Source organism: Zootoca vivipara, chromosome 6, assembly GCF_963506605.1.
Source record: "Zootoca vivipara chromosome 6, rZooViv1.1, whole genome shotgun sequence".
Taxonomy (NCBI): domain Eukaryota; kingdom Metazoa; phylum Chordata; class Lepidosauria; order Squamata; family Lacertidae; genus Zootoca; species Zootoca vivipara.
Genome location: NC_083281.1, coordinates 35,310,853 through 35,336,328, shown reverse-complemented (window position 1 = coordinate 35,336,328; position 25,476 = coordinate 35,310,853). Strand labels below are relative to the sequence as shown.

Genomic DNA, 25,476 nt, shown 5'->3' with positions numbered 1-25,476 from the left:
CCTACCATGCTACTAGTCCTTAACTTCTGCCACCTCCCAAGCAAATTCTTAATAGCCCCCAAAGTTCCCACCAGGTTTGGTGCAGCAGAAAAAAGAATACATAAATAAATTAGATGTTCTGCTTTGATGGAGAAAGAGGTTTAAGCATCAACCCAGCACCCTGGTGGGAATGCAAATTTAACCTACGGTCATCAGATTGATAAAGTGATGTGTGGTGGGGGAGGGGCAAAAAATGCCCTCTTGAACTGATCTTCATGCCTCTGCTACAGAGGGTATATGTGTGTGGGATGGTCTCATTTGCTACTGGTGTGCATGCTCCAGATAGTTGGCCAAGAGTGAGTGTGGCCCTCAAGTCAAAGAGGATTAACCACCCCTGTGTTAGGATTTCAGAGGAAAATCGGGGGGGGGGTGGTACTTAGGGTTAGGGAACCTTTTTCAGCCTGAGACCCACATATCCTTGTATGACACCTTTCGGGATCCACATGCCAGTGGTGGTCAGAACAAGGATGTGACTTCTACTTTTGTACCGTGGGCTACACTGCAGCCATGCAAAAGTTGATGATTTGCGCGCGCGCGCACACACACACACACGTAAGCAATGAAGCATCTGCACAATTTAAAAACACATTCAGCCAGGCAAAACCACAAAGAGGGCATGCAGCAGGGCAAATACGGCATTCTGGGGACAGTCCTGAGGCTAGATAGCAAGCAATGAGGCATTATCAGGGTTCAAGAACATTCAGCCAGGGAAATGGTAAGATTTATGGCTGATTTCCTTCTCATTTCATTTTTACAATAACCCTCTGAGGCAGGTTAAGACGAGATACATTGATTGGCCCATGATCACTCCATGAGCTTCATGATTGAGCAGGGATTCAGATCCTGTTTTACTTGATCCTAGCCCAAGAATCCTGCCAACCTAGCAGTTCGAAAGCACGTCAAAGTGCAAGTAGATAAATAGGAACCGCTACAGCGGGAAGGTAAACGGCGTTTCCATGTGCTGCTCTGGTTTGCCAGAAGCGGCTTTGTCATGCTGGCCACATGACCTGGAAGCTATACGCCGGCTCCCTCAGCCAATAATGCGAGATGAGCGCGCAACCCCAGAGTCGGTCACGACTGGACCTAATGGTCAGGGGTCCCTTTTCCTTTTAGCCCAAGAATGGGGAACCTCAGGTTCCAGGACCCCAATGTGGTCTGATGGGCTCTCTGGACTCTTCACAGGCTGCACCCTCTCTGAAGCCACACCCCTCACCAGCCCTGCTTTGCATGCTCATTGAGTGTTTTCACGTAGCCAAAATATTTCCTTGATTTCTGATAATGCCTATTTCTTGCCTGGATAGAGGAGAGAGAGGTGTGTTTGTAGAAACTAGCACACAGATAAAATTTGTATTCATTTTGTCCACTTTTGCCACTGGCCACACACACCCATTGTCATGTGGCCCATTGTCATGTGGCTGCAAAAAGTTCATCCCCACTCTCCTAGCTCTACATCAGCCTTCCCCAACCTGGTGCCCTCCAGGTGCTTTGGACTACAGCGCTCATAAACTCCAGCTGCAGTAGTGTGCTAGAAAGGCTGCCCTACAGGAATAGTGCAATCCTATTCAGGTCTATTTTAAAGCCCCATGTGAATGGATTCCCAGGTAAATCTGTACAGGACTGCATGTTAGTCATTAAAAAGAAGCGTGTTAGTTAACAGGAAATGAATGCTGGTAATTGGTTCTACGAGGTTATCAAACCTACGCGATTCTCAAGCTAAGATTCTTTACTTGAGAGTAACACCCAGTGTCTCCCCCCACCCAGGGGCGTAGCCAGGATCAAAACTAGGGGGGGGCAAGCCATGGTCGTTCAGGGGCGGGGCCAAGGCACGGGAGGGGAGGGGCCACAAAGTGGGAATGTGGGTGGGGCTACAGGGCCAACGGGCCCGATGACATTGTGGCGGCGGCGGCAGCGGCCACCTTGTGCTTCTGGGGCTGGCAGCGTTGGCGGCTACCCTGCTTGGCTGGAGAGGACGGGAGGGTCGGGCAGGCGAGAGGGGGTGGCAGGGCGGGCGAGGGCGAGGCAAGGCATGGCCGCAGCCACAACGGCTCCGAGGCGTTGCTGCATATCAGCATAATATTTCAACCATCATTCTGCTTTCTTGAATTGTCCTACTCCTAGACATAGCAGCCAACTCCTAGAGGCCTAGGTGCCTCCCCCCCCCCAATTACTGGTAAATACCGTATTTGAAAGAGTCATTCCCCCCATGTTGATGGGCTTTCTATGTGGGGCTTATCTGCCCCCCCCCCGGATTTTATTAAGGATGGAAGAGGGAGGGAAGGAAGGAAGAAATAGAGAGAGGGATAACTCATATTTGTGGGTGCCTCTGGGTGACGCTGTGATGCTGGAACTCTGCATGTACAGGAGCCTTGTAAGCAGCTTTCTCTCTGCTTGATTTACAGCAGGCACGTCCAACAGGTAGATTGTGATCTACCAGTAGATCACTGGATGTCTGTGGTAGATCACTGGTAGGTCACTGGCACCCCTAAAAAAAAGCTCACCCATAATTTTCCTCCTCCCTAAAAAAAGTTGAACTATGACCTGAAGCCCTAAACAAAAATGGGCCTCCCTCCCTCCTAAAAGAAGCTCAACAAGTTTGACCTAAACCCCCCAAAACAGGGCTTCCCTTCCTTAAAAAAACTCAACAGCTTTGACCTGAACCCCCCAAAAGGGGGTAGATCACCCCCAGTTTTAAACTCTGTGAGTAGATCAGAGTCTCTTGAGAGGTGGCCACCCCTGATTTACAGTAGATGCAGGAGGAGGGGCAGACTGGAACACCACTGCTTTTTATAAACATCACTGTGTCTGTCAAAGCTACAGCCCCCCCTTTCTTATTCACTTCCTTTTAGCCTTGCAGAGCCACCTTAGTCAAATTGAATCCTCTGAGTCTGCACCCTCATTAAATCGCCAATAGAACTCTTAATGCTCCTGAATGCTCCCACTTAAGAACAATAGGGTGAAATGGTCAGCTATCAAATCTTGCCTGGGGATATATGCTCCATTGTCTTAACTGCTTAACTACTGGTAGCTACTTTGCTTTATTTATTTGATGTTTTTTTTGTTACAGCTGTGCCCCCCCCCAGCAAGCGGAGACTTAGCTGCTCTTGCTAAAGCAAAGCCCTTTCCACTTCAGTTTTTGGAGGGGAAAAGTGCTGGTTATGGTCTGTAAAATACATTAATTTTTTGCTTCTAGGGGGGGGCAACTGCCCCCTCCTGCCCCCCTTGCCTACGCCCATGCCCCCACCCCTGAATTCAACAGGACTTGCTTTCCTGCAAACACGGTTTAGCTAGGATCGAACTGCCACTAACAGCGCACTGCTTCGCCCTTTTACACGGAAGAACGACTGGACCTAATGGTCAGGGGTCCCTTTACCTTTACCTTTAAGTCCCATGATATCTAATATGGATGGGCGGGCAGGAGGCAGGCAACGGACTTTCTACCAAGCATGTTTAGGATCGCACGCAGCAGGATGAAGACGCCAGAGCGGCGGCCGCGATTGCGGATGGATGACTTAATCGGGAATTTACGACGGCGGGAGCATTTTGAGGGGACGGAGGAGGGACTGCGGGGAAGCGAGAGGTACTACTACCTGGAGCAGCTGCGAGGAGGTGGGCTTTCTCACTCCTCCCCGCCCTTCCCCGGAGCGAGCGGGCCCCGGGCTGGGCCGGAGATTCAGCCAGAGTCGAGGAGTAGCCGCCCTCTTCTTCCCCGCTAGGCCGAGCAGCCAATAAGGCGCCAGGGGCCGGCATTCAGCTCCTCCTTCCCGGGGAGAGCGGAGCCCGACGCTGAGTGTGCTGGTGGAGCGGGGGAAACAAGCGGCGGCGCAGAAAGTCTTCGGGCACCCGAGTAGCCCGCAGCGCCGAGAGGCGAAGGGTGGCTGTGGTCGAGCGCGGCGCCTGGCTGCCCGGCCACCCTACTCACAGCTCCGCCGCAGCGCGCGTAAAGAAGCCTGAAGCGCGGCTGGAGGCGGAATAAGGAGAGATCGAGATCCCCTATTAGCCGGACTTGCAGGATTTCTCGGGGCTCCGAGGAAGCAGCCGCAATGCCGCTTGCCCAGCTGGGAGCGGAACCTTGGCCCGACATGGAGCTGGTGGACATGGAGCTGGACGCGGAGGTGAGAGGTGGCGGCGGTGGGGCTCCGGAGGAGGGAGGGAGAGGGACGATAGGTGAGTCGAAGGAGGCGGCGGTGGGGCATGGCCTGCCTGCCTTTCCTCGGAGGGCGAAGGTCTCCTGGTGACTTTTCCCCAGGATTGCCTGCAAAGGAGTGGCGTCTACGCCTGTCGCCTCGTTGCGCCTCCGCGCAAAGGACCGAGAGCACGCGTGTTCCAGCTCTCTTATTTGCAGGCTGGGATTGGGTCGTCGGGCTGCTGTGAGTTGGGGAGCGGGTGGCAGTGTGTTGAGCGCTCCCCCCCCCCTTCATTGCAAAAGTCACTGCATAGGTTGACACACAATCGGATTCTCTTTGATTGTATGTATAAGTTTCGTTATCGTTGTCATTTGGCCCAATGAAAGCGGTTGCTTGCCTCTCCTGGAAAACTGCATAAAAAGCTCTTTCCTGCAATTAAAAAGTAACCCAACCCTCATCATTGGGCCGATCAATGTGTAGCTTTATATGTTACGTCGGAGACCTGCAGCTAATGGTTAGGTCCTTCCTTCCTTCCTTCCCCGGTTGGAAAAGAGTTGAAGGGGGGGGGAGGAAGAGAGAGGATTGCTTTTCCTGATCATCGGTTGAACATGCCCACAAGCAGACTTCCAGTTGTCCTGACACGATTGAGTTATTCTCTTTAAGCAGAGCAGGAGGAGTCTGAACATTATGAATCCTGGAGGGGATTTTATTTATTCTGCCGTGAGGTTGAGGCATTAATGCACTGCATTGATCTTACCTTGGCACACCAAGGTTGTTGTAACTTTGCCCCCTTGAGGAATGGCATCCTTGTGGATTTGCATCTGGGCCTTAGAAGGGTGTTTAAAAAGAAGAAATCTCAAAACTTCTGGCTCAAACTATTTTAAAAGACAACTTCCAGCTTTGCTCCAAAGGTATGAATAATAGGGGCTTCCAGGCCTGACTAGGGTAGAATTTATTTAATGCTTGCCTGAAACAGCTGTGTGGTAAGATCTGGTGTAAATAGAAAGGCAGGTGGAAAGTGGGGAGGGGGATTGGATTGCGTCTCTCTGAAGCAGCAGGTTAGCAGTCTAAACACACTGGAGTGTTCCCCACCCACCCCAAAGTGGTAATGTTTTAACATCTAAGGCAAGGAACCCACATAACTCTCAATCCATATATTTAGAATTCATTTTCTATCATAGGAATGCAAATACAAGCTTTTACAGCTTTGTGAGGAGGGTGAGCCAGGCTGAGAAGGGCTCAGTGATTCATCCAAAGTAATGAAATTGTGTCCTGAGTATTTATGTGCGACACTTTTATCCCACTCTTCAACTAAAGGGATCAGGATAGCCCGTTTTAGCCTCACAACAACCATGTTAGGTGGGTTAATTTGTGAGAAGGTGAATTGCCAAAGATCACCCAAGATCACCCAGTGAATTTCATGGCTGAATGGGCATTTGTACCTCCCTCTCGGACCTTAGTCAAACATTCTAAACTTAGTAACCCACATTTGCTCTTGAGACTATGAACTTGTGTTCTTGTCTGTCATGGTGTGGCTTGTCACCTAGGAAGGGTCTGGGTGACAGTCCTGCAAACCAGGATTGGTAGGGTGCCAACCCCTGCATTTTTTACTTTGTTATAGAAAGGTGTTTTGTCAAATGATCAGGCATCTTCATCAGGCATCTGGTCTGCACATGCAAGTAGTTGTTGGCATCTGTCTCTAGAGACAATGGAGTGCACTTCTGAGGGTGAAGTCAAACAGCTGCATTAGCAGCACCAAAGTGACCTCTCTAGGGTGTATGTATGCAGTGGTAGAGGCCTGTGGTGGAAAGATGGGCTATATTAGAGAGTGCCCAAGGGAAGTCTACTTCCTCCCCTACAAAACCATCTTGGGTGTTAAGATTGGCTTGCTCCACTTGGTTGCTCCACTGCCTTCAGAGGTTTGGGGGTGGCAGTGACCCAGGATAGTGAATTATCTGTGGCAGCCTCTAAGTTGTGGAACCCCCTCAGCACAGAGGTGCTTCTGGTATCTTCATTATACTGTACAGCTTTTAGCGAAGCATCTCTTTATGCTGGCTTTTGACACTTGAGTGGTATATTTTTAAGGACCCACCTTATTTCTGTGACTGTAAGTTGTTATAAACTGTTTTTAATATTGTGTTTTTGTTTTGCCCTGGAATCTTACAGTGAAGGGTGAGTAATTATTATTATTATTATTATTATTATTATTATTATTATTATTATTATTATGAGAATAAGAATAATCATAGCCTGCTGCCCCCTGGCTCACTGGATGGCATTGTCGGTGTTGAATAAAAATTCAACAGCAAATCAAGTTGGCTTCTTATGAAGAATGAGAGGGTGCTATCTTGCCCTTTACCTCAGGCAGGAAAATGTATTGGGCTGCTGGCCCTGGACTTACACCACTTTCAACTGCAGGCAGAATGCACTTCTGAATTCTCCCACTCTGCAATGTGGCAGCAGGGGGGACTTTATGCAAGTAGGACATTATAAAATGGTAATGCTCTGCAGAGCCTTGCTTCCCTTTGACCTGTAGGGAATGGTTGTGCCATTCCTATATGAAGGTAGGGACAAAGTGCTTTAAGTGGCACAGTTCAGGATTCTCATTCTGCTGTAACTGCAGACCAGGTCCACATCTGTATATTATATTTGTCTTATACCACATTAACAGTCATGGCTTCCAACAAACATCCTAGGAGCTGTAGTTAAGGGTGTTGAGAGTTGTTAGAAGACCCCCTTTTCCCCATCACAGAGCTACCATTCCCAGAGTGGCCAGGCAGGGCATTGTGAGAATGGCAGCTCTGTGAGGGAACAACTCTCTTTCTTAACAACTCTCAGCACCCTTAACAAGCTACAATTTCCCAACATTATTGGTATAAGAGTGATTTAAATGTATGGTGAAGATGTGTCCCAGGTCTCTCAATCTTTCCCCCATGCTAGGATACCAAGGTAGCTCTGCAGGCCTTTTGTAATGCACAAGAATGAGCTAGTGCAGTATCTTGGTCCAAAGGGGAAACATGAGCATATGAAGAATTCAGACTATCCATCCTTCAAGTTTAGCATTTTCCATACTGGCTGCCAGTGGTTCTCCAGGGTCTTGGGTAGGGAGAGGCTTTCCTCATATCCTGCTCTCTGAACCTTTTAAATGAAGATGTCTGGGGTTGAATTTGGGACCTTCTGCTTGCCCTAACTTCCTTCTGAATCAAATGTGCATAGGATTGGGCTGATTAATGGCTGACTGTGCCAAATGGCATACTGGTGCTCTGGTTGCAAGGAACCCTGACAGTTCTCCTTTAATGCTTTGCAGTGTGCTTGATGCCATGCAGAATCTGGAGGCAATGCTGTAAGCTTCCAGTCTCAGTCTCACTTAGGACAGAGATAAGGCAAATTTTGATCAGGGCTTTATGTGGGTGGTGTGTTGGGTGTGTGTGTGTTGTTCTGTTAAGGTGAACCTTAGGGTGGAGCACTGAAAGGCATAGCAGTAGTGTTATTTTGAAGAGGTTGTATTTAAAATTCTAGCCTGAGGCAGCTGCCTTTCTCTGCCTAATGATAAAGCCGGCCTGCTAATAAAGCTTATCACAGGTTAACCAGGTTAACAATTTACAGAGGGGTAGCCCAAATACGGTAGGTGTGTTGTAGCAAGACTATTTCATTTTTTCCCTGGTTAGTAAGGTTTGTGAGCTTATTTGCAAGACTGCTCTAACCTTTTCAGACCTGGACCCACCAGGCATTTTATTTTAACCACATATTTTTAGCTTGGTACTGCTGTTGCTGCAGCCCACCTTAGATCAGACTGTGACTCAGTAGTGGGTCCTGACCCACCAGTTGCATGCCAGTGCCCTAGGCTGTGTGTCCAGGGGTTCCTAGGTTGTTGGTTCAGGAGTATTAAACACACTCGGGAATTTGAGACTATTGCCTGGAAAGTGGGAATATCTCCTTACTTACTGTGAAGACTAGAAGAAGCTAGCAGGGCTGATTATGTGGCCCATACTGGCTACGGCCAGCCATGTCTGTTAGCAGGAACCTAACATGAGCATTCTGCTGCTTTTATAAATTTTAAGAATTAGAAGCCTACACTGAGAGTGGGAAAACCTTTTCAGCTCAGGTGCCACATTCCCATCTGGGAGATCTTGCTGGGGCCACATACCAGTGGTGGGTGGGGCCAGAGGAAAACATGGGTGAAGCAAGCAACAAATGACATTCCAGCCAAGCAATAACTCGAGGTAGGAAGGTATGGTTGGTGAGGGGTGTGGCTTAGGAGAAGGTGTGGCCTTGAGAAGGGCCAGATAGAGTAGTTTAAAGGGCTGCATTTGGCCCCCAGGCTTGGAGAGCCCCATCCCTGTCCTAAACAGTGCTTCGATTTATGTTAATTAAGGCACCCAGGGTGCTTCTTGAATGAGAAAGAGGAAATGGCTCATGAGAGGGAAGGAAGGAAGGAAGGAAGGAAGGAAGGAAGGAAGGAAGGAAGGAAGGAAGGAAGGAAGGAAAGACATTTCACTAAGTTAAAGAACAATGGATTTTTTAAATTGCGTACAAAATGTACAAGGGTGTGTAATACTCATAATCATGTAGCACACCATTTCCCTATCCACCCAGCCTAGAAGCACTAATGTGGGGTGGCATTATTTGTAGATTTGAGTGTTGTCTTATAGTTATTCCTTGTATTGGAAGGAAAGGATACAAAGGAGGGTGAATGTCACATTTTATTCTCTTTGTTGACTACTGTATCTAGTTTACCCTATTGATTGGCAAAAATGCCAATACATTTTTGGTTGTTTGAGATACTGCTAGACTTATGAGAACTGCAGTTTTATTGTAAGACTTTTCTGCAGACCTTTGATGTGCAAAATACACAATTCATTTTCAGGTGGACTGACTTGACACACACACAACTGGAACAGCCATTCATCTGTTCAAACCTGGTTTTGCCAGCATGTGCTTGTTTAAAAGCATCACTACTTTCTCTGTCTATTACTATTTATTCTTAACCATTTGGCTCAATGCAATAACCAAATGAGTGGTTAAACTTTACATTAGGTAAAGGAAAAAGGAAGAAATGCACCCTGCTGTGTTTGTCTCAGACTGCCCTGTGGGGGTAGGTGGGTTTCCTCCAATTCTTTTCTTTGCTTCAAAAGAATAATGTTGCCTCATTAAATAAATAATTCAGTTCCTTCAAATACTGTGACATTTAAAGTAAAGGCTGGCAGTCTTTTCTGTCACAAACAACAGTAGCCCTAAGGGCTGAGTTGACCCTTAGGTTAACTAAGCTTTTGGAGTAGGATCCTTTACACCAGGGGTGGCCAACTCCCAAGAAACTGCAATCTACTCACGGAGTTAAAAACTGGCAGTAATCTACCCCCTTTTGGGGGGTTGAGGTCAAAGTTGTTGAGTTTTTTTTTTTAGGAAGGAAGAAGGCCCATTTTGGGGGGATTCAGGTGAAAGGGAGGAGGTAAAAAATTGTTTAGGGGAGTCAGCTTCTTTGGGGGGAGCCAATGATCTACCAGTGACCTATCGCAGACGTCCGGTGATCTACCTGTTGGACATGCCTGCGTTTACGCAATCCAAAGGGCACCACTCCATACAGATTGGGACTTTGCCACTCTGGACTTGGGGTCCTCTTTATTGTCCTTACTGCTGAAAGAGAGTTTGTTTGTTTGTTTGCTCACCACATAACAGGGGAATGATATCTATATTCTCAGTTTGGGAGAAGCTGGAAACTCTGGCTGCCTGCCTGGTGTGAGATGAGTATGAGGAGGGGAAATGATTGTGCTCTGTGTAAGTGTGGCAGATGACAGGTGTGGGGATTAGCATGACAGTAAAAGGGTGCCTGCCTGTGAGAACCATTCAAGGGAAAGGTATGGGGGGATTCTGGACTGTGCTACTTTAGACTGCAGGTGAGGAACTGCATGTTGCAAGAGGGCAATGCAAAACCTTTTCTCTCTGATGTGCTAGTTTTCTGTACAGAGGGTTTTTTTTAAAGTGCAAAGCATTCATAAGCTTCCATCACCACCACCATAGCACCAAGTGGCACAGCCCCGAAACCTTGTGAACACACACTCCCACATCATTCTGGATATCTAGGGAACTTTTTAAGTTTATACAATCCACAGAATTCAGTGCTGATGTCTTTCCCAGAGAGCGCTACTTCAAGCAGTAAGTGCAGGGTTGCATGTTTAGGGAGGATCGTAGGGAGTTGCCTTGTAGAGTCAGAATCCCAGTCCATCCAGCTGAGTACTGTCCACACTGACTGGCAGGGGCTGTCCAGGTTTTCAGGCATGGGGCATTGCCAGCCCTACTCAGAGATACCAGGAATTGAACCTGAGGCCTCTGCATGCAAAGCAAATCCTCTACCACTGAGCTCCAGCCGTTCCTCTTAAATTCCCATGCATTTTTTTTTAAAAAAAACCTTTCCTGCAAATAGGGTGATCGCGTGATAGGCAAATGGGTGAAGTCTACTTTTCACATAAACATCCAAAATGTGGTATTTTTCCTATGTGAAAAGAGGAATCTGTGCACACAACATTCAAACATGGAATCCCCACTATCTGCAGCTGCAGGTGGTATAATCTCACTTTGATTTTGCTGACCCTATAAACTGGCCATAGAACAGCTCTCACATTATCAGTTCTTCTTTGTGCAGGCATTGTTTGGAGTGTAGCTGAGAGCAGCAACTCCCATGATTGGGTTCCACCAACAATTCCCCCAATTCCAGCTTCACGAATTACAGTTCAGTGTAACTCATGCTGCTAAATGTCATGGGAAATGTTCTAGGGTAGTTCAAAATAGCAGTGAGCTCTTCCTTATGACATGTGGGCATGGAGGCAGATTTACTAGCTTACAAAAAAATTAAGACATCTCTGTGCAGCGGGGGGAGGACTGCGTCTTGGTGGCACCTTGGTGTGGGGAGCAGAGACATTATTACGTCATTTTTAAAAAAGGGCATGAACCCATAGGGGGAGAAATGCATAAAACATGCAAGTGCTAATTTATATGCATGGATGCAGGTTGAGCCTTTAAATGTCACAGAAGGCAAGCCAAATAATTTCATGTCCAAATCACCCCAGGTATGCTTTTAATTTTTGCCCCACCTCGTATCAGTTCATCTTCGGTTCATTTTCTCCCAATTTCCTAAGCGGATCCTGTTCCAAATCGGTTCAACCCTCCTTCAATTACTCCTATTCATTTTCCTCCAATCTCTGGATAACATCCTAAATTGATTGATTTCCCCAGATTAATATCCTACCCAGTATTCAAGATCAACACTTGTTCAGTTTTCCCCTAAAGTGTATTACCTGCTTGATAATGCTTGGAGTGCTCAGATAAAGATTCGGGGCACACATTTCCCAGGCCCACAGCTAACAACGCCCAAGTGGGGAACCACCTTTGCCACACAAGGCTGGAAAATGTAGGTCTTTGCCTGTCTAAACTCTTGGGAAGCTATTTGCTTTTCCAGCTTGGTGACCCTTTCAACTCTTCATTCTTGTCTCTGTTTCAGAACATCACTCCGCAGTTGTTTAATTGCCTCCCCTAGTGTTATGTCAGGCTTTGTGTTCAGCTTGTCCCTCGTTCCCTGCGTGCTACCCATGCTATATGGAAAAGGCCAGAGCATCAAGTAACAAGTTGTGGCAGGGGGACCGGGGGGGGGGGGATGGTCACAGAAAGAATCCTCTTATTGTTTCTGTCAAATCGGGCAGAGTGCTGTCAGGAAACATGGAAACTGCTCTGGGCCTTCCTTGGGATGGTCTTCTGGATAGCTCATTCCCCCCAGAGAGCTACAATTCCCATAGTTCCCTGGGAAAGAGGGACTGACTGTTATTTAGAGCACTCTGGGAATGATAGCTCTGTGAAGGGAATAGGGGTCCCCTATCAACCCTCAGCATCCATAACAAGCTACAGTTCCCAGGATTCTTTGGGGGAAGGCATAACTGTTCAAAGTGGCAGGATAGTGGGTCTACTTAGACCCCATCTGTGCTATACAATATGGTACCAACAGCCTGACCTGATACGGAGAGTAGCAATCTGTGATGGCTATTGAGTTGGCGGAGTGGTTGCTTTCTTCTTCCAGTGCAAAGGGTTTTTTTTATTAAAAAAAACTTTAGGTATCAGGAATCTTACTCCAGTAACCAGGAGAAAGGTTAGTGCCAGCCTCTGTGACATGCAAGATTTTTGTCATGCTTGGGATTTATTCATTAATCCTGCTGGACAGGCAGCCGTGCATTTTTTCCTGACTCGGGTCTGCAAACAACGCAGCTTGGCTGCCTTCTGGGTGGGGGTGTTTAATGGGGCTTGCATTTAATGCAAAGTGATAGTTGGGTTTTTTTTGTTCATTTGTTACAAACAACTTGGCATTTAAGTTGTTTGAATCCTCCTGCCCTTTAGTCATAGGGATCCAGAATTTCTATCAGTGCCAAAAGCAAGCAGGAGATAGTAGGTTTTCTCTTTTTTCTTGATAAGTTGACACCAAACAAAAGTTGAGAAGCTTGGTAAAAAAAATGGGGGGGGGGGGAATGATGGGAGTACTACTCCTCCCAGGCTACATCTTTATTGCTACTTTCAAGAAAATAGAATAAGTGAAATTTCTTCACAACTGCTGTGTAGCTGAATGCACATCCCTTTACCTATCGCTTAATAGTTCAAGAAAACAAAGCACTTTGGCTTTCATCATCCCTTGCCCTTTGTCACTGCCGCTTCCTTAGTGTCATTTTCACACATACTAAGAAGCATTGTTGATCTTAGTACATATGTATTTTACATCCTCTGTCTTGTTTCATACTGTTTTTAATAATCTTGGCTTCTCCCACTGAACCCCACCCTGAAGAATTCTGGGCATTGTTTGTGGATATTAAAAATCATTCATCAGAGGTCCATAGTAGCTCCTACTTTTTTTTTAGAATTACAATTCCGAGGGGAGATGGAATGAATTTCATTTCCCCCACCCACTGTGCATTTCATGGTTTGGAGTGACATTTCACAAATGGTTTTCGCTAGGTTTTTATTTATTTATTTTTTAAAAATTTATGCAAGAATCAACAATCAACATTCAACCATCCCCCACACCTACCTCCAGAAGCAATATTTAAATCATATTTAAATGTTAAATAAATATTAGATCATATTTATTAAAGATATTTGCATGTTGCCCCATAACACAACAGTTTTCGGGCAGTATACAAGAAATAAAGTTTTGATGTTGTTTCTCCCCTCCCCCCCCCAGCTGCAGATATACCTTCTGTCTGAACTCTCTTAACCCCCCCCCCTGCAAAACCATTTAAGGACAAAAGGGATTGTGCCCTGTGCGTGCCAGAAATACTGAGCCATATTGCCACGTCACAGAGGGAATTTGAATATAAGTTGTTCCCTCTGGCTCTCTGTATGCGGTATGTTGTGTGATCAGGATTACTGGAGTTAACTTGGTTTGTGTGGGCAGGGCTGATAGATGGATAATCCTGCTTTAAGAGTGGGTGTTAGTGACCTTCTGATCCCTTCCAGCCATAAAATCCTAGGATTGGCCCAGGCGGGGAGCTGTTCACTTGCCCTGGGACTTGCAGTGATTTTATTCCTACAAACTTTTTGCGTTGATGCAAGAAGATATGTAGGAATTGGGAGAGGCACAGTCCATAATGTGAAACTGCCCAAAAGCAGAGCTTGGACAGGAATGATATTTTTCAGCATAGGTAGTTGCATTCTAGCAAATAGTTGTGCATGAAGCAGGGATGCCTGCAAGGCCAGAAATGTTACTATTTATGAGGTTATGATGTTTTGGGGGGGACCCCTAAATGTGTTATAACAATGAACAAATCAGTGCCTGGTGTATTAAGGGAAGCTGGCAGGTGCTGAATCTAGCAGTGTCAAAAAGACAGGCCAAACCAGTTTTCTGTGCTCAGAAAGTGACCTGAAAGGAAATGGGCCATTGGCAAGAAACAAAGAGAGCAGAGTACTGGACCATTAAGAACAGTCTGGGGATGCAAATACTGCTGCCCAGCAGAGAAGTGGAGCCCTCCCCCTCCCCCTTTGAGTAGCAGAGGCAAAGGCCAATGGTAGCAGACAAAGGCCAGGTTGGGGTTTCAGCTGTGAGCGGGGAGCTCCTTGGAGTCGGTTAGGGAGAAGGAGGGGCAGAACTCCCATGTGATTTGGGGATGATAGGCTGGAACTAAGAAATCCAGAGGATGGCTTTTTGCTGTCCTTTGAATCCAATGCTGTCCTTAAGGAGGAAGCCAGACCCTCATAGGATGTGAGTGCTTTGCAATCCCTCCATCTAGGTCAGGCATCCCCAAACTTCGGCCCTCCAGATGTTTTGGACTACAATTCCCATCATCCCTGACCACTGGTCCTCTTAGCTAGGGATCATGGGAGTTGTAGGTCAAACCATCTGGAGGGCCGAAGTTTGGGGATGCCTGATCTAGGTGTAGGTTGTATATACAACTGTATAGGTTGTATATACAGTGGTACCTTGGTTTACAATCATAATCCGTTCTGGAGGTCCGTTGTAAGCCAAAACAGGTTGTAACCCAAGGCGCGCTTTTGCCAATGGAGCCTCCAAATTTTTTTTGTTCGTAATCCAAAAAAAGGGTTGTAATCCATAAAAAGGTTGCAAACTGGGACATGCACTTCTGGGTTTAACATGTTTGTAACCCAAAACGTAGGCAAACCAAGACGTATGCAAACCAAGGTACCACTGTATGTGCAAATAAAAGCACATGTCATAAAGACACTACAAGTCACTCTTGTGTTTCATTGTCCCCGAAGGGAACATGGATCCTGGTAAGCGCACCTGCAACCCCTGGGCTCTTGGACTGCTTGTGGAAATTGGGCTGGCATGTATTCCTGGTGTTAGAAGTGGGATCTGTGTTTCCTGCAGGGGAAGCTGAGAACTAGGTGTACCTGAGCCCAAATGGAGGGAGGAGTAGTGACACCCCTTGAGCAGCTGGGCCAAATCCAACAGCAAATCCAGCAGCAAATCAAACAACAGATAAAGCAGTGGAACCAGTGGTTCAGTGAAATGAAACAACTTCAAGCAGAGTATGTGAGAAGTCTTTGTGGAAAGGAAAGTGTGAGCCCTGCTTGGTGAGATGCTACAAGGTTTCAGGAGTGACCCAGGAGCTCAGCTGCAAGGCACTCAAAAGGAAGAAGTAGCTAGAGAGATCCAGAGCAGGGGTTGGCAGGGGAAGGGCTTAAACTAAGAAGAGATGCAGTCTGTAGCTGAAGGTGTGGGGGGAGGCATGTTGGCTGGAGCTGAGAGGCTGCTGATTGATTTTTCTACCCCCTGGGTTGCCTGCTGTAGAAGAAGGTGCAAAAGGAGAAAGGCAGGCAGGCAATTTGAACTACTTCAAATTGATTTCTCCACCCCTGGGGTGCCTGTTGTGGAAAAGGGGGTGCAAGAAGAACAGTGGCTGCAGAGATGCCAGGAAAAAAAGAGAGCAGGTGGTTCCTGCTGAATTGGTGAACTTACTCAGTTTCTGAGGGTGATCAAATAGTGGACTGCTTCGTGCACATGCCATTCTCCACTGCAGATTTATTAAACTGGAGAGCCACCACCCCTGGAAGGTTGTCAAGAGAGGAATGTGGCCCTCGGGCTGAAAAATGTTTTCCCAAGGCTGGGGCCCAGGAGACCGCGGATCACTGCCTGACCCCAGAGTGACAGAGGGTGCCCTTGCCATCCACCCCTAATTAATTAAACAAGTATTTGTTCCTGCACTTATAACTTCTGCATGGCAGGGAGAAATCCAATGGGTACAGCATTCCTGATCAATGCTGGATAAGGCATTACCTGCTGAATTTCTGCTAAATATGCTGCTGAGAGAGGCAGGGGAGCTCTGCCCACCCCACAAAAGGTAGCAACCCTGGACCAGAATGTCAGTTATGTAAATTGCTCTGGGATCCTTGCCATGAAGGTCTTAACAAGGTTTTCTTAAACCTTTGGGTGTCAGTGAGTCACAAGGCAGGGGTGTTATCACAGTTGCGCTGGGGGGGGGTGTTATACAGTATTTGCAATTCCCAGGCTATTCAAGTATTTATGATTCAATTTTAGAGACTAGTTACGTGTTTGTGCATGTGTTTTGTGTCCATCTCAAGGGTTAGAGCTCTTGATTCAACTTGCAGGGTGGGGCTGTTGGGAGTTGTAGTCCAAAGCACCTGGAGGATGCCAGCTTGGTGAAGGTGGCTTTAGCATTTGGTAGCCTGACTCCTGTGGTCCATGTGTTAGGCACCTTGAGGCTGAATTACTGCAACACTGCCCTTGGGTCTGGTTTGGAAGCTCCAGCTAGTAGAGAATGTGGTGGCCAGATTGCTAATGGGGGCATCTAGCTGGCTGCAGTGGCTGCCCATCTAACTATTGAGCCAGGTTCAAGGTTGAGCTGCACTATGTGATTCTTCTGGTCATCAGTTTTGGCCTGCTGTCCAGATGCTTAATATTTCAGACCATGCATAATCAATCTGTGGATTCATTACCAGAAGTTGTAGCAATGCTCGTCATGAGTTTCATCTGAGTTTGGCACAAATGCAGTCAGTAAAGTACTGGATCAATGGCAGGGAACCTCAGGCCCAAGGGCCATATGTGGCCCTCCAGGCCTGTCTGTTCGGCCCCGGGAACTCTCCCCAGGGCACACCCCTCACTGACCTTGTTTCTCTTCCTCTTTGAGTGTTTTTCCCTGGCTTGGATGTTGTCCTTGAACTCTTGCTTATATGTAGGATGGAGGGAGCTGTGTATAAAAGCTAGCCTTCTTTACAAAGGTAAAATTCATAGTTGCTCCACCCTCCATTACTTCTTGGCCCACTTGCCACCAGCATGTGGTCTCCTGAAAGTTGCCCAGAAGAGAATGTGGTCTTTGGGCTGTAAAATTTTCCCCATATATGGACTGGAAGAATCTTCATCTTCTGACCTGAGAAGGCAGCTTTTCTGTGTTTTGGGAGACATAAAGGAATTGTCTCCACTAGTGGAAGGAAGTTCTTCCCCTGGGGTTCTTCAAAGGAGTGTGCTAGTACTAGTAAATTATGATTAATGCTACAAGTTGCACTGAAGTTTGGGTCTTGCTATTGGTAACAGCAGTAGTGGCAAACTGTAGTGTGGCAAGCCAGGTGAGCTTTGGTACAGCTGTGCTTTTCTAAACCATTCAAAGGGGTGTACCTTTGCAGGGCTAATTTTCTGTAAGGAAACAGTACGTAGTTGAGGGATTTATTGAACCTTATTTATTTCCTAGTGTCTCATTGTATGGTACATTTGAATGCTTCAACCTCGCTAAGGCTCGGTGTTTTGTTTTGTTTTTGTTTTGTGTTTTTTTAAACCTATTGATAACTGACTGGGAAGCAATGGGGAAAAAGGGAATCAAATGAGTTTGTCCCCAAATCTGCTTAACAGCCTTAAAACCATGCTGACGCTTTATTATGCTAATATAACAGCAGTGTAGCTGATGTAAAATTACACAACCAACCCCAGGTGATTTCAAGCTGGAATGAATTTGCTTTTCATGAAATACACAACCCTCACACTTGAAAAAATAAATAAAAATTAATTAAAACTTCTTCAATTCTCCAATATTAAGTGGCTTAGTTGGACACATTCTTACTACAGAAAGTGGATTCCCTCATGCCCCCATAGGCAGTTTTGCATTTTAACCCACATTCAGGGGGTCTTAAGGCAAAGCTCTCTGTGTTAATTGGGAGCCTGTTTTCTCTCTTCCCCCCCTTCTGAGAAACACATGTGGCTTTTGAAAAAGCAACAACCCACCCTGCTGCACACCTGTAAATAGAGCCCAGCCCCTGAACATTTTGGCTCCCAAAGTGGGAAACCCAAATTCCCCACCTTTGCATGCACACGCTCTGATTAGCAGAGGACACAATCCACTGGAAGTTCTTATTTGTGTGCCTCATTTTAAATGAACATAAAATGAGTTTCTGGTAATTTTTAAATACCAAACAGGTTTATTGCAGCATAACTCCACTGGGTAGCCACCTTTGCCTCTAGCATAGGAAGCTGCCTTATACAGAGGCAGACTGTTGGACCACCTACCGGTAGCTCAGTACAGTACTGTCGATACTGTTAGCAACTCTTCAGGGTCTCAGGCCCAGGGACATTTCCAGCCCTGTCTGGAGATGCTGAGGATTGAACCAGGGACCTTCTGCATGCCAGGCAGATGCTATACCACTGAGCTGTGGCCCTCTTTTAATAGCAACTGGTGGAAAAGGAGATATAATTTTGTGGCTACAATAAATTTGCTCTTTAAGGTTTTGGGAGTAGGAACAGAAAACAATGGGGTTGACAGAAATTTAGGGACATGTGTGGCGCTGTGGTCTAAACCAGTGGTTCTCAACCCCCTGGCCACGGACCGGTACCGGTCCGTGGATCAATTGGTACCGGGCCGCCCAAGGAACATTTAAATACAATTAAATTAAAATTATTAAATCAAAACAATCTAAATAAAATATAAACAATCAACGTCCCCCCTCAGCGGGCCGCGGTAAAATTATCAAACGTTGACTGGTCCACGGCGATAAAAAGGTTGGGGAGCACTGGTCTAAACCACTCAGCCTCTTGGGTTTGTTGATCAGAAGGTCGGCAGTTCGAATCCACGCAATGGGGTGAGCTCGTGTTGCTCTGTCCCAGCTTCTGCCAACCTAGCAGTTCGAAAGCATACTGGTGCGAGTAGATAAATAGGTACTGCTGTGGCGGGAAGGTAAATGGCATTTCCATGCGCTCTGGTTTCCGTCACAGTGTTCTGTTGGTTGCACCAGAAGTGGTTTAGTCATGCTGGCCACATGGCCTGGAAAGCTGTCTGTGGACAGACACCAGCTCCCTCGGTCTGAAAGCGAGATGAGCGCCACACCCCATAGTTGCCTTTGACTGGACTTAACCGTCCAGGGGTCCTTTACCTATTGATGCAATGCCTTTTGGACCCTACTAGTCCTTGAAGAAAAGGAATTAATTCTTCAGGGAACTTCTGAGAATCAAACATTAAGATCTGCTGCCTCTTTTCATTGGATGTGTCTACAGTACACCATTGCTTTTTTCTCCTATTACCAATTCAGTTTTGGAGTTCCCATTTGTGTTGCATTTCTTCTTAGGTGTCACAAAATTTGTGTGTGTGTATGTGCATGTTTGCTGTAACAGACTAACACACCTACCCCATAAATTGAATGTTCAGGATCTCTTGTGAGACTTGCATGGAAAAGGCCAAAGACTTAGGCCACATGCACACCATATATATTTTAAAGCACATAGCTTCCTCCCCCCCCCAAAAAAAAAATCCTGGGAACTGTACTTTACCTTTCACAGAGCTACCATACATATCTCAACACAAATTGCAGTTCCTGGGATTCTTTAGTTTAGGGGAAGCCATGTGCTTTAAATCATGCTGTTGGTAGGACCTTGTGCTTTGTCCTACAATGGACTATCCTTGATCATCATGCATTTAAAGCAGTTCCCAGTTAAGGGTGCTAGGCATTATAGCTTTGAGGGATAAGCTTCAGTTCCCAAGGTTCTTTGTTGGAGGAAAAAGTGTTTTAAATGTATAGTGTGTACACAGCTTTAATGGGCCTAAATTACAGTAAATTAATTTTGTTGTTGCTGCTGAATTGGGTGGATGGGCTCTTTCCATCACTGGAGGTGTTCAAGCATAGACCAGCCAAGCCATCTGTTGGTGATGTTCTAGCTCTGGATTTCCTCCATTGGGGCACAGGTTGGACTAGGTGACCTAAAAGGCCCCCCTCCAAGTCTGTGATTTAATCAACTTCCTGGAAGAAGTTGGGAGAAAGGTTTATTCCTTAGCCTCCTGCAGATCATCCCGTGGTTGGGATCTCCTCTGGCTATCAGGCTCCCATTTCTCCCCTTTCCCCAGTGGTCTGAGGCTTGACCAGTGCTCCATGGCTGATGCCACAGCTATTCTTAATGGCAACAGCAGCAGCAGTCTGGTTTCATATTTCCTGTGTTGAATCCCTACGGATCCCCTTTGCTTGGCTTTAGAACTTTCTTTGGCTTCCAGGATCCAGTTCAGCAGATTGCTTTCTGTCTGCATGGAGGATTATGTGGAATTAAAGAGCTTTAACCAGCAGTTGTCCCCAGATCTTCTCCAAATTCAGCAGCCTCAGGTGGGAAGTTATGTAACCCACCTGGGCTTGGTTGGGTAACTGAGTTTGTTTTATTGGTGGGAGGGATACCTTTTTTGCGATAATTGGTTTTCTCTGGTATGGTTTGTGGGGTGAATCTTTCTTGGCAAAACTGCTTTCTTAAATTGCAGGTGAAATAAAGCGTAGTCAATGGTTAAGAGACTAAGCCAGGCATCCCCAACCTGTGATCCTCCAGATGTTTTGGCCTACAACCCCCACAATCCCTAGCTAACAGGACCAGTGGTCAGGGATGATGGGAATTGTAGTCCAAAACATCTGGAGGGCCAAAGGTTGGGGATGCCTGGACTAAGCTACAGACTTGGCAAGTCTGCAGTTTGAATTTCACCTCATATTATGAGCTTGGGTCACACCCAAACCATACATTTGAAGTACTGTACATATCACTTTAACGAAGTTGGAGAATCCTAGGGTGTTGTTAAGGGTGCTGGGAATCGTAGGTCTAGTGAGGTCAGCACCCTTAACACACCACAGCCCATGACTGTTAAAATGGTATAATAGTATGTTAATGTACGGTGTGGATGTGGCCATTGTTACCAGTTCTGCTCCTGGATTGGATGGGGGGGGGTGCTTCTAGGGAGGGCAAGACAACCAGAGCCACCACTGAAAATTGGTGAGAATTCTTCTACGCAGCAAGAAGCGACATAGATAGAACTATATATTTGAATTGTAACTTCAAGAATTTATACCAGAGTTGCCTTTCCACTTCCAGATTTGGTTAAGGTGTTTGTTCATGTAAACTAGAAGTGCAAATGTATGTTTGGGATTTTTGGAGTAAAAAATAAAGGACCGTATAAGAGGGCTCCATTTGGTTATAAATATATTTGTTTCCTTAACGAGTTGCTGTTGGAATCAAGGCTTTATAAGTGTTGAAATAAAATGGGGTAAGAGCTAGGATTTGCAATGAGTCTCTGGTTAAAACCCAGGATGTGAGAAGCCACTGCCCACTTTGGCAGTATCGGTTCTCCTTGGTTGACTTTGTTCTTGCCTGGCGCCTGGGGAGGAAGTGTTGATAAAAGGGGCTTCCGGCAGCTGCCTTGGCTACCTATGGCACACCTACCCAGATTACTTTCTGCTGAGTCATCCTTAAGATGTTGAACTACGGTACGTTTAACTCTTTCTTCTCAACAGCAAGGAAAGGATTTGCTTAGTGCACTGAAAAGAGTATCATAACATACCCATGGGAGTGGGTGGCGCTGTGGTCTAAACCACTCCGCCTCTTGTGCTTACTGATCAGAAGGTTGGCGGTTCGAATCTGCGTGACAGGGGGAGCTTGCGTTGCTCTGTCCCAGCTTCTGCCAACCTAGCAGTTCGAAAGCATACCAGTGTGAGTAGAGAAATAGGTACCACTGTGGCAGGAAGGTAAACGGTGTTTCTGTGCGCCTCTGGCACTCGTCATGGTGTTCTGCTGCGCCAGAAGCGGTTTAGTCATGCTGGCCACATGACCCAGAAAACTGTCTGTGGACAAACATCGGCTCCCTCGGCCTGAAAGCAAGATGAGCGCCGCACCCCATAATCACTTCTGACTGGACTTAACCTTCCAGAGGTCCTTTACCTTTACCTTACCATAACACACTACTGTTGTACAATATCACTTTGGGTTAAAACTGTGTTCTTCACATTTGTGTATTTTGTTACATGGTCCTGGTCTCTTGGGAATAGCTGTATAGAGAGAGTGGGCATTGTTAAAAGTACCACATGATACTCATTCCACATTTGTAAGAAATCAGTATATTAGCGTGGCAGCACGCATGCTTTGGAACTCCTTGCATATTGACATCAGGCAAGACACCTTTCCTGTGCTCCTTTTGGTGCCTGTTGAAAACGTTTTTGCTTAGGCATGCCTATCCAGGCATGTAGAATGTTGGCATGTGTTTTAATCCAGTTTTTAGCTTATTGTCAAACCTAGTTATTTTAAATAACATTTTAAATAATTGTTTTTAACTATTTGTTTACTTATAATGTTACTGCTTTATTTGTTTTGTAAACTGCTTTGAAGAAAGATGCTAAGGCTTGTAGTAGGCTTGGAGCTTGTTAAGATCACCAAGCAGTGTTTACCGTAGATCATTGCTGTTTTTGTTCAGCAAGGGATGGTGCCACTGGACACATGACTAATGGGAAGTTTGGCTTTTTTGCTTTGCAGAATGGACAAGCTGCTCCAGAAGGAAAAAAGGGAGCTCTGCCTCTGCCGAAGGTAAAACCACACATATGAATCTTTTCCTGCTTTTATTACACAGTGCTGGTTTGAATGTTTCACTATGGCGTAGTTTCCAGACTCTTCCTCTATGCGACTTTGGTGTCTGGTGTGATTTTTCCAGCAGAGCTGAGAGTGAAATTAGTGATAGATTAGTCTGTGGCTTTAATTAATCTGCTGCTTCTCCCCCTGCCTCCCCAAAAGGTGTGTTGACAGAGATGGTATTTGCCTTTTCAAATCATAAAAAATTTTTACTACCTGATTCAATCTTTCTTTTTTAACCAACTAAGGATCTCCACCATTCCCACTGAATTGCCTTGCCTTTGTCAAGGAGAAGTTTTGAACTACTTGTGTGTGACTTCACTCACGGAGGGTGGTGGGCTTGCTAAGATATCCAGCACCTGGAAAATGCACTCTGCCTGCAACGGAAGCACAACTTTGGGGAAAGGTTCTGGACTGGTTGCAGAAAGCTAGTACTGTAACAACTGCAGTCATGAGTGATGATGAGAAATCAGGAAAGATTTTTCAGTTTTGATGTGGGCGGGTGGTCAAGATTCACAGCAAGGTTCAAAAATCCACTCACAAATTTATTCAGTATTCAGGAGGCTGTGTTGGGAAGGGGGGGGGAGCAATCCTTCATTTATTTAACAAAATTTATATACCACTTGTTTGTAACAAAATCTTTAAGCTGTTTATGAGAGAGATTCAAATCAAATCAAAACCGTTAAAAGCAAATAACTAAAACATGTTTTAAAACAATTAGAGTCAGCAGTAAATGAAAAAGAGATTAAAACACATACAAATCCCCATATGTTACATATCAATAATAAACTCATTCTCTGAGTAAAGGTAAAGGGACCATTAGGTCCAGCCGCAGACGACTCTGGGGTTGCAGCACTCATGTCGCTTTACTGGCCGAGGGAGCCGGCGTACAGCTTCCAGGTCATGTGGCCAGCATGACTAAGCCGCTTCTGGTAAACCAGAGCAGTGCACAGAAATGCCGTTTACCTTCCCGTCAGAGTGGTACCTATTTATCTACTTTCACTTTGACATGATTTTGTACTACTAGGTTGGCAGGAGCAGGGACTGAACAACAGGAGCTCACACCATCACGGGGATTCGAACCACTGACCTTCTGATCAGCAAGCCCTAGGCTCTGTGGTTTAACCCACAGTGCCACCCGCATCCCATTCTCTGAGTACTAGTCCTTTATATTGGCTGCCACAGTGCTGATTCTGCTTCGGAATCCAGTGGTTCTGTAGCTGCTTATTGTCAGTTTTTTTGGGCTTGATAGTCTGAAAGTAATTCCCATAACAGCCTGGTGAAATGAATGTGAATTAAGTTCGTTTTGGGATAGAACTTCTAGTTCAATCTCTTGCATTTTTTTTGTTTTACTCTTTGGGTCTTTAACCTTAAAGGTCATTATTGTTGGGGAATGTAAATTAAACAATTCACATTCCACTGTGTTTGTGTTTTGACGTTTTCTTAATCTTCTGTATATTTTATCCTTCAGCAAAGCAGCTTGTAATGTTCTGAATGCTGAACTTTTTTGCTGAGGTTCATTTGGATGAACTTGAATTGATCTGTGAACTGAACATGAACCCAAACTAGTTTGTTTTATAAAGAGATGAATGGGAATGGGAACCAGTTCCTTTTGGGACATGTCAAACTAAAACTAGTTCTTTCGAAAAATGAACTTTTAAAGTTCTGGTAGCATGTTTTCCTACTTCCTGGCCTGAATTTAACTTTTTATTTTAAATTCCGCACAAATGTCTCTATCTGGTTAGTAGTTTTTCCAGGCAGCATTCTTTAGCTTGGCACCCTTTCTTTTCTTTCTTTTTAGGAATAGTAGCTTCTGACTTTGTTTTTTTTTCTTTTCATAAAAAGCAAGGAAGATGGTGGATCCAATCCTCGAAACAGTCTTCATGTACAGTACTAGCTATAGACTGTTCTTTCTCTGAGCTTTGAGTTCTGCGTGTCCACAGTGCTTGGGCTTCAAATCCTCTGTATGTTTCTGAACTTGCAGAGTTAAAAAAAATTGTAGTCTTTTAATCTCTCAGATAGCTGACTTGAACTTTAAAATTGAATATGTCTTCTTCATATTTTGGAGACTTCTTAGTGGGGAAAACTGCCTAATAAAATTTTTTTTTATTTAATTGAAACCCAAATAACATCCCCTTTCCTGCTAATTTTAACAAGGAGACCAATATATTGGCATGTTTTCTTCCTGCACAAGGTCCAATGAAATGAGTCAGAACAAAGTCTTCCTGTAGCTCAAGCTCCAATTCACTTCATACACTGCAAAACCTCTCATTTTGCATTGAGTTCAGTGGGTCAGATCTGTTTGCTTTCAAAGTTTGTTGCCCTTATTGGCCCCCAGGATCTACCACCAAAGGTAGCCATACTTCCCTGCCATGTTGCAGGACTGCCTCTAAAGATGCTTAGCTTACTGGTTCATTAATTTTATTATTTCCATTTAGAGACTACCTGAAGGACTTGAAACAGTTTGCAATATACGTAGGAACACTGCAAAGGAAGGTCTTGTAAGATGCTCACCCCATTTCTTCACACCCACTACTAGACCATCTAACATTCCTCCATCTCTCATCTGGGAGATGCCCAGTTTAATACCAGAGCAGGCTCTCAATCTGGAGAATGTAAAACTATTTCCATCCACTCAATCGTAACCTCCATGGTTCAACACAACCTTAACTCCTGATAAATAACCAGTCAGCACTGGTAGCAGACACAAACATCAACATCACACCTAAAGGGGCCCTGAAGGCCACTGTAAACTGAAAGGTTGTTGTAGGGTCCAGGAACCATATTACAATGGTGGAGCAAAATTTTTGCATCCAGGAGGTCACGGGATCAATCCCCAACATCTCTCGTTAAAAGCAGCATAACATGGGAAAGACCTTTGCTTTCAGCCCTGAAGAGCTGCTGGCAGTCAGAGTACACACTACTGCAGGGGTCAGCAACCTTTTTCAGCCGAATTCCTAT

The 25,476-nt window shown here is 45.6% G+C and overlaps 1 protein-coding gene across 3 annotated transcripts in view; it reads left to right on the top strand.

Moving 5' to 3' along the window:
- The first annotated feature begins 3,837 nt into the window (after positions 1–3,837).
- The window catches only part of RPS6KA1 (ribosomal protein S6 kinase A1), an 81,615-nt gene continuing 59,976 nt past the window's right edge, over positions 3,838–25,476 (top strand). Inside the window, exons 1-2 of one of the 3 annotated variants that reach the window (XM_060275782.1) lie at positions 3,838–4,151; positions 22,423–22,473. In XM_060275782.1, the coding sequence (XP_060131765.1) occupies positions 4,080–4,151; positions 22,423–22,473 (123 nt within the window). In that variant the 5' untranslated portion in view covers positions 3,838–4,079. The remainder of the gene's footprint in view (positions 4,152–22,422; positions 22,474–25,476) is intronic. The other 2 variants (XM_035121090.2, XM_035121092.2) reach the window with 2 other exon arrangements.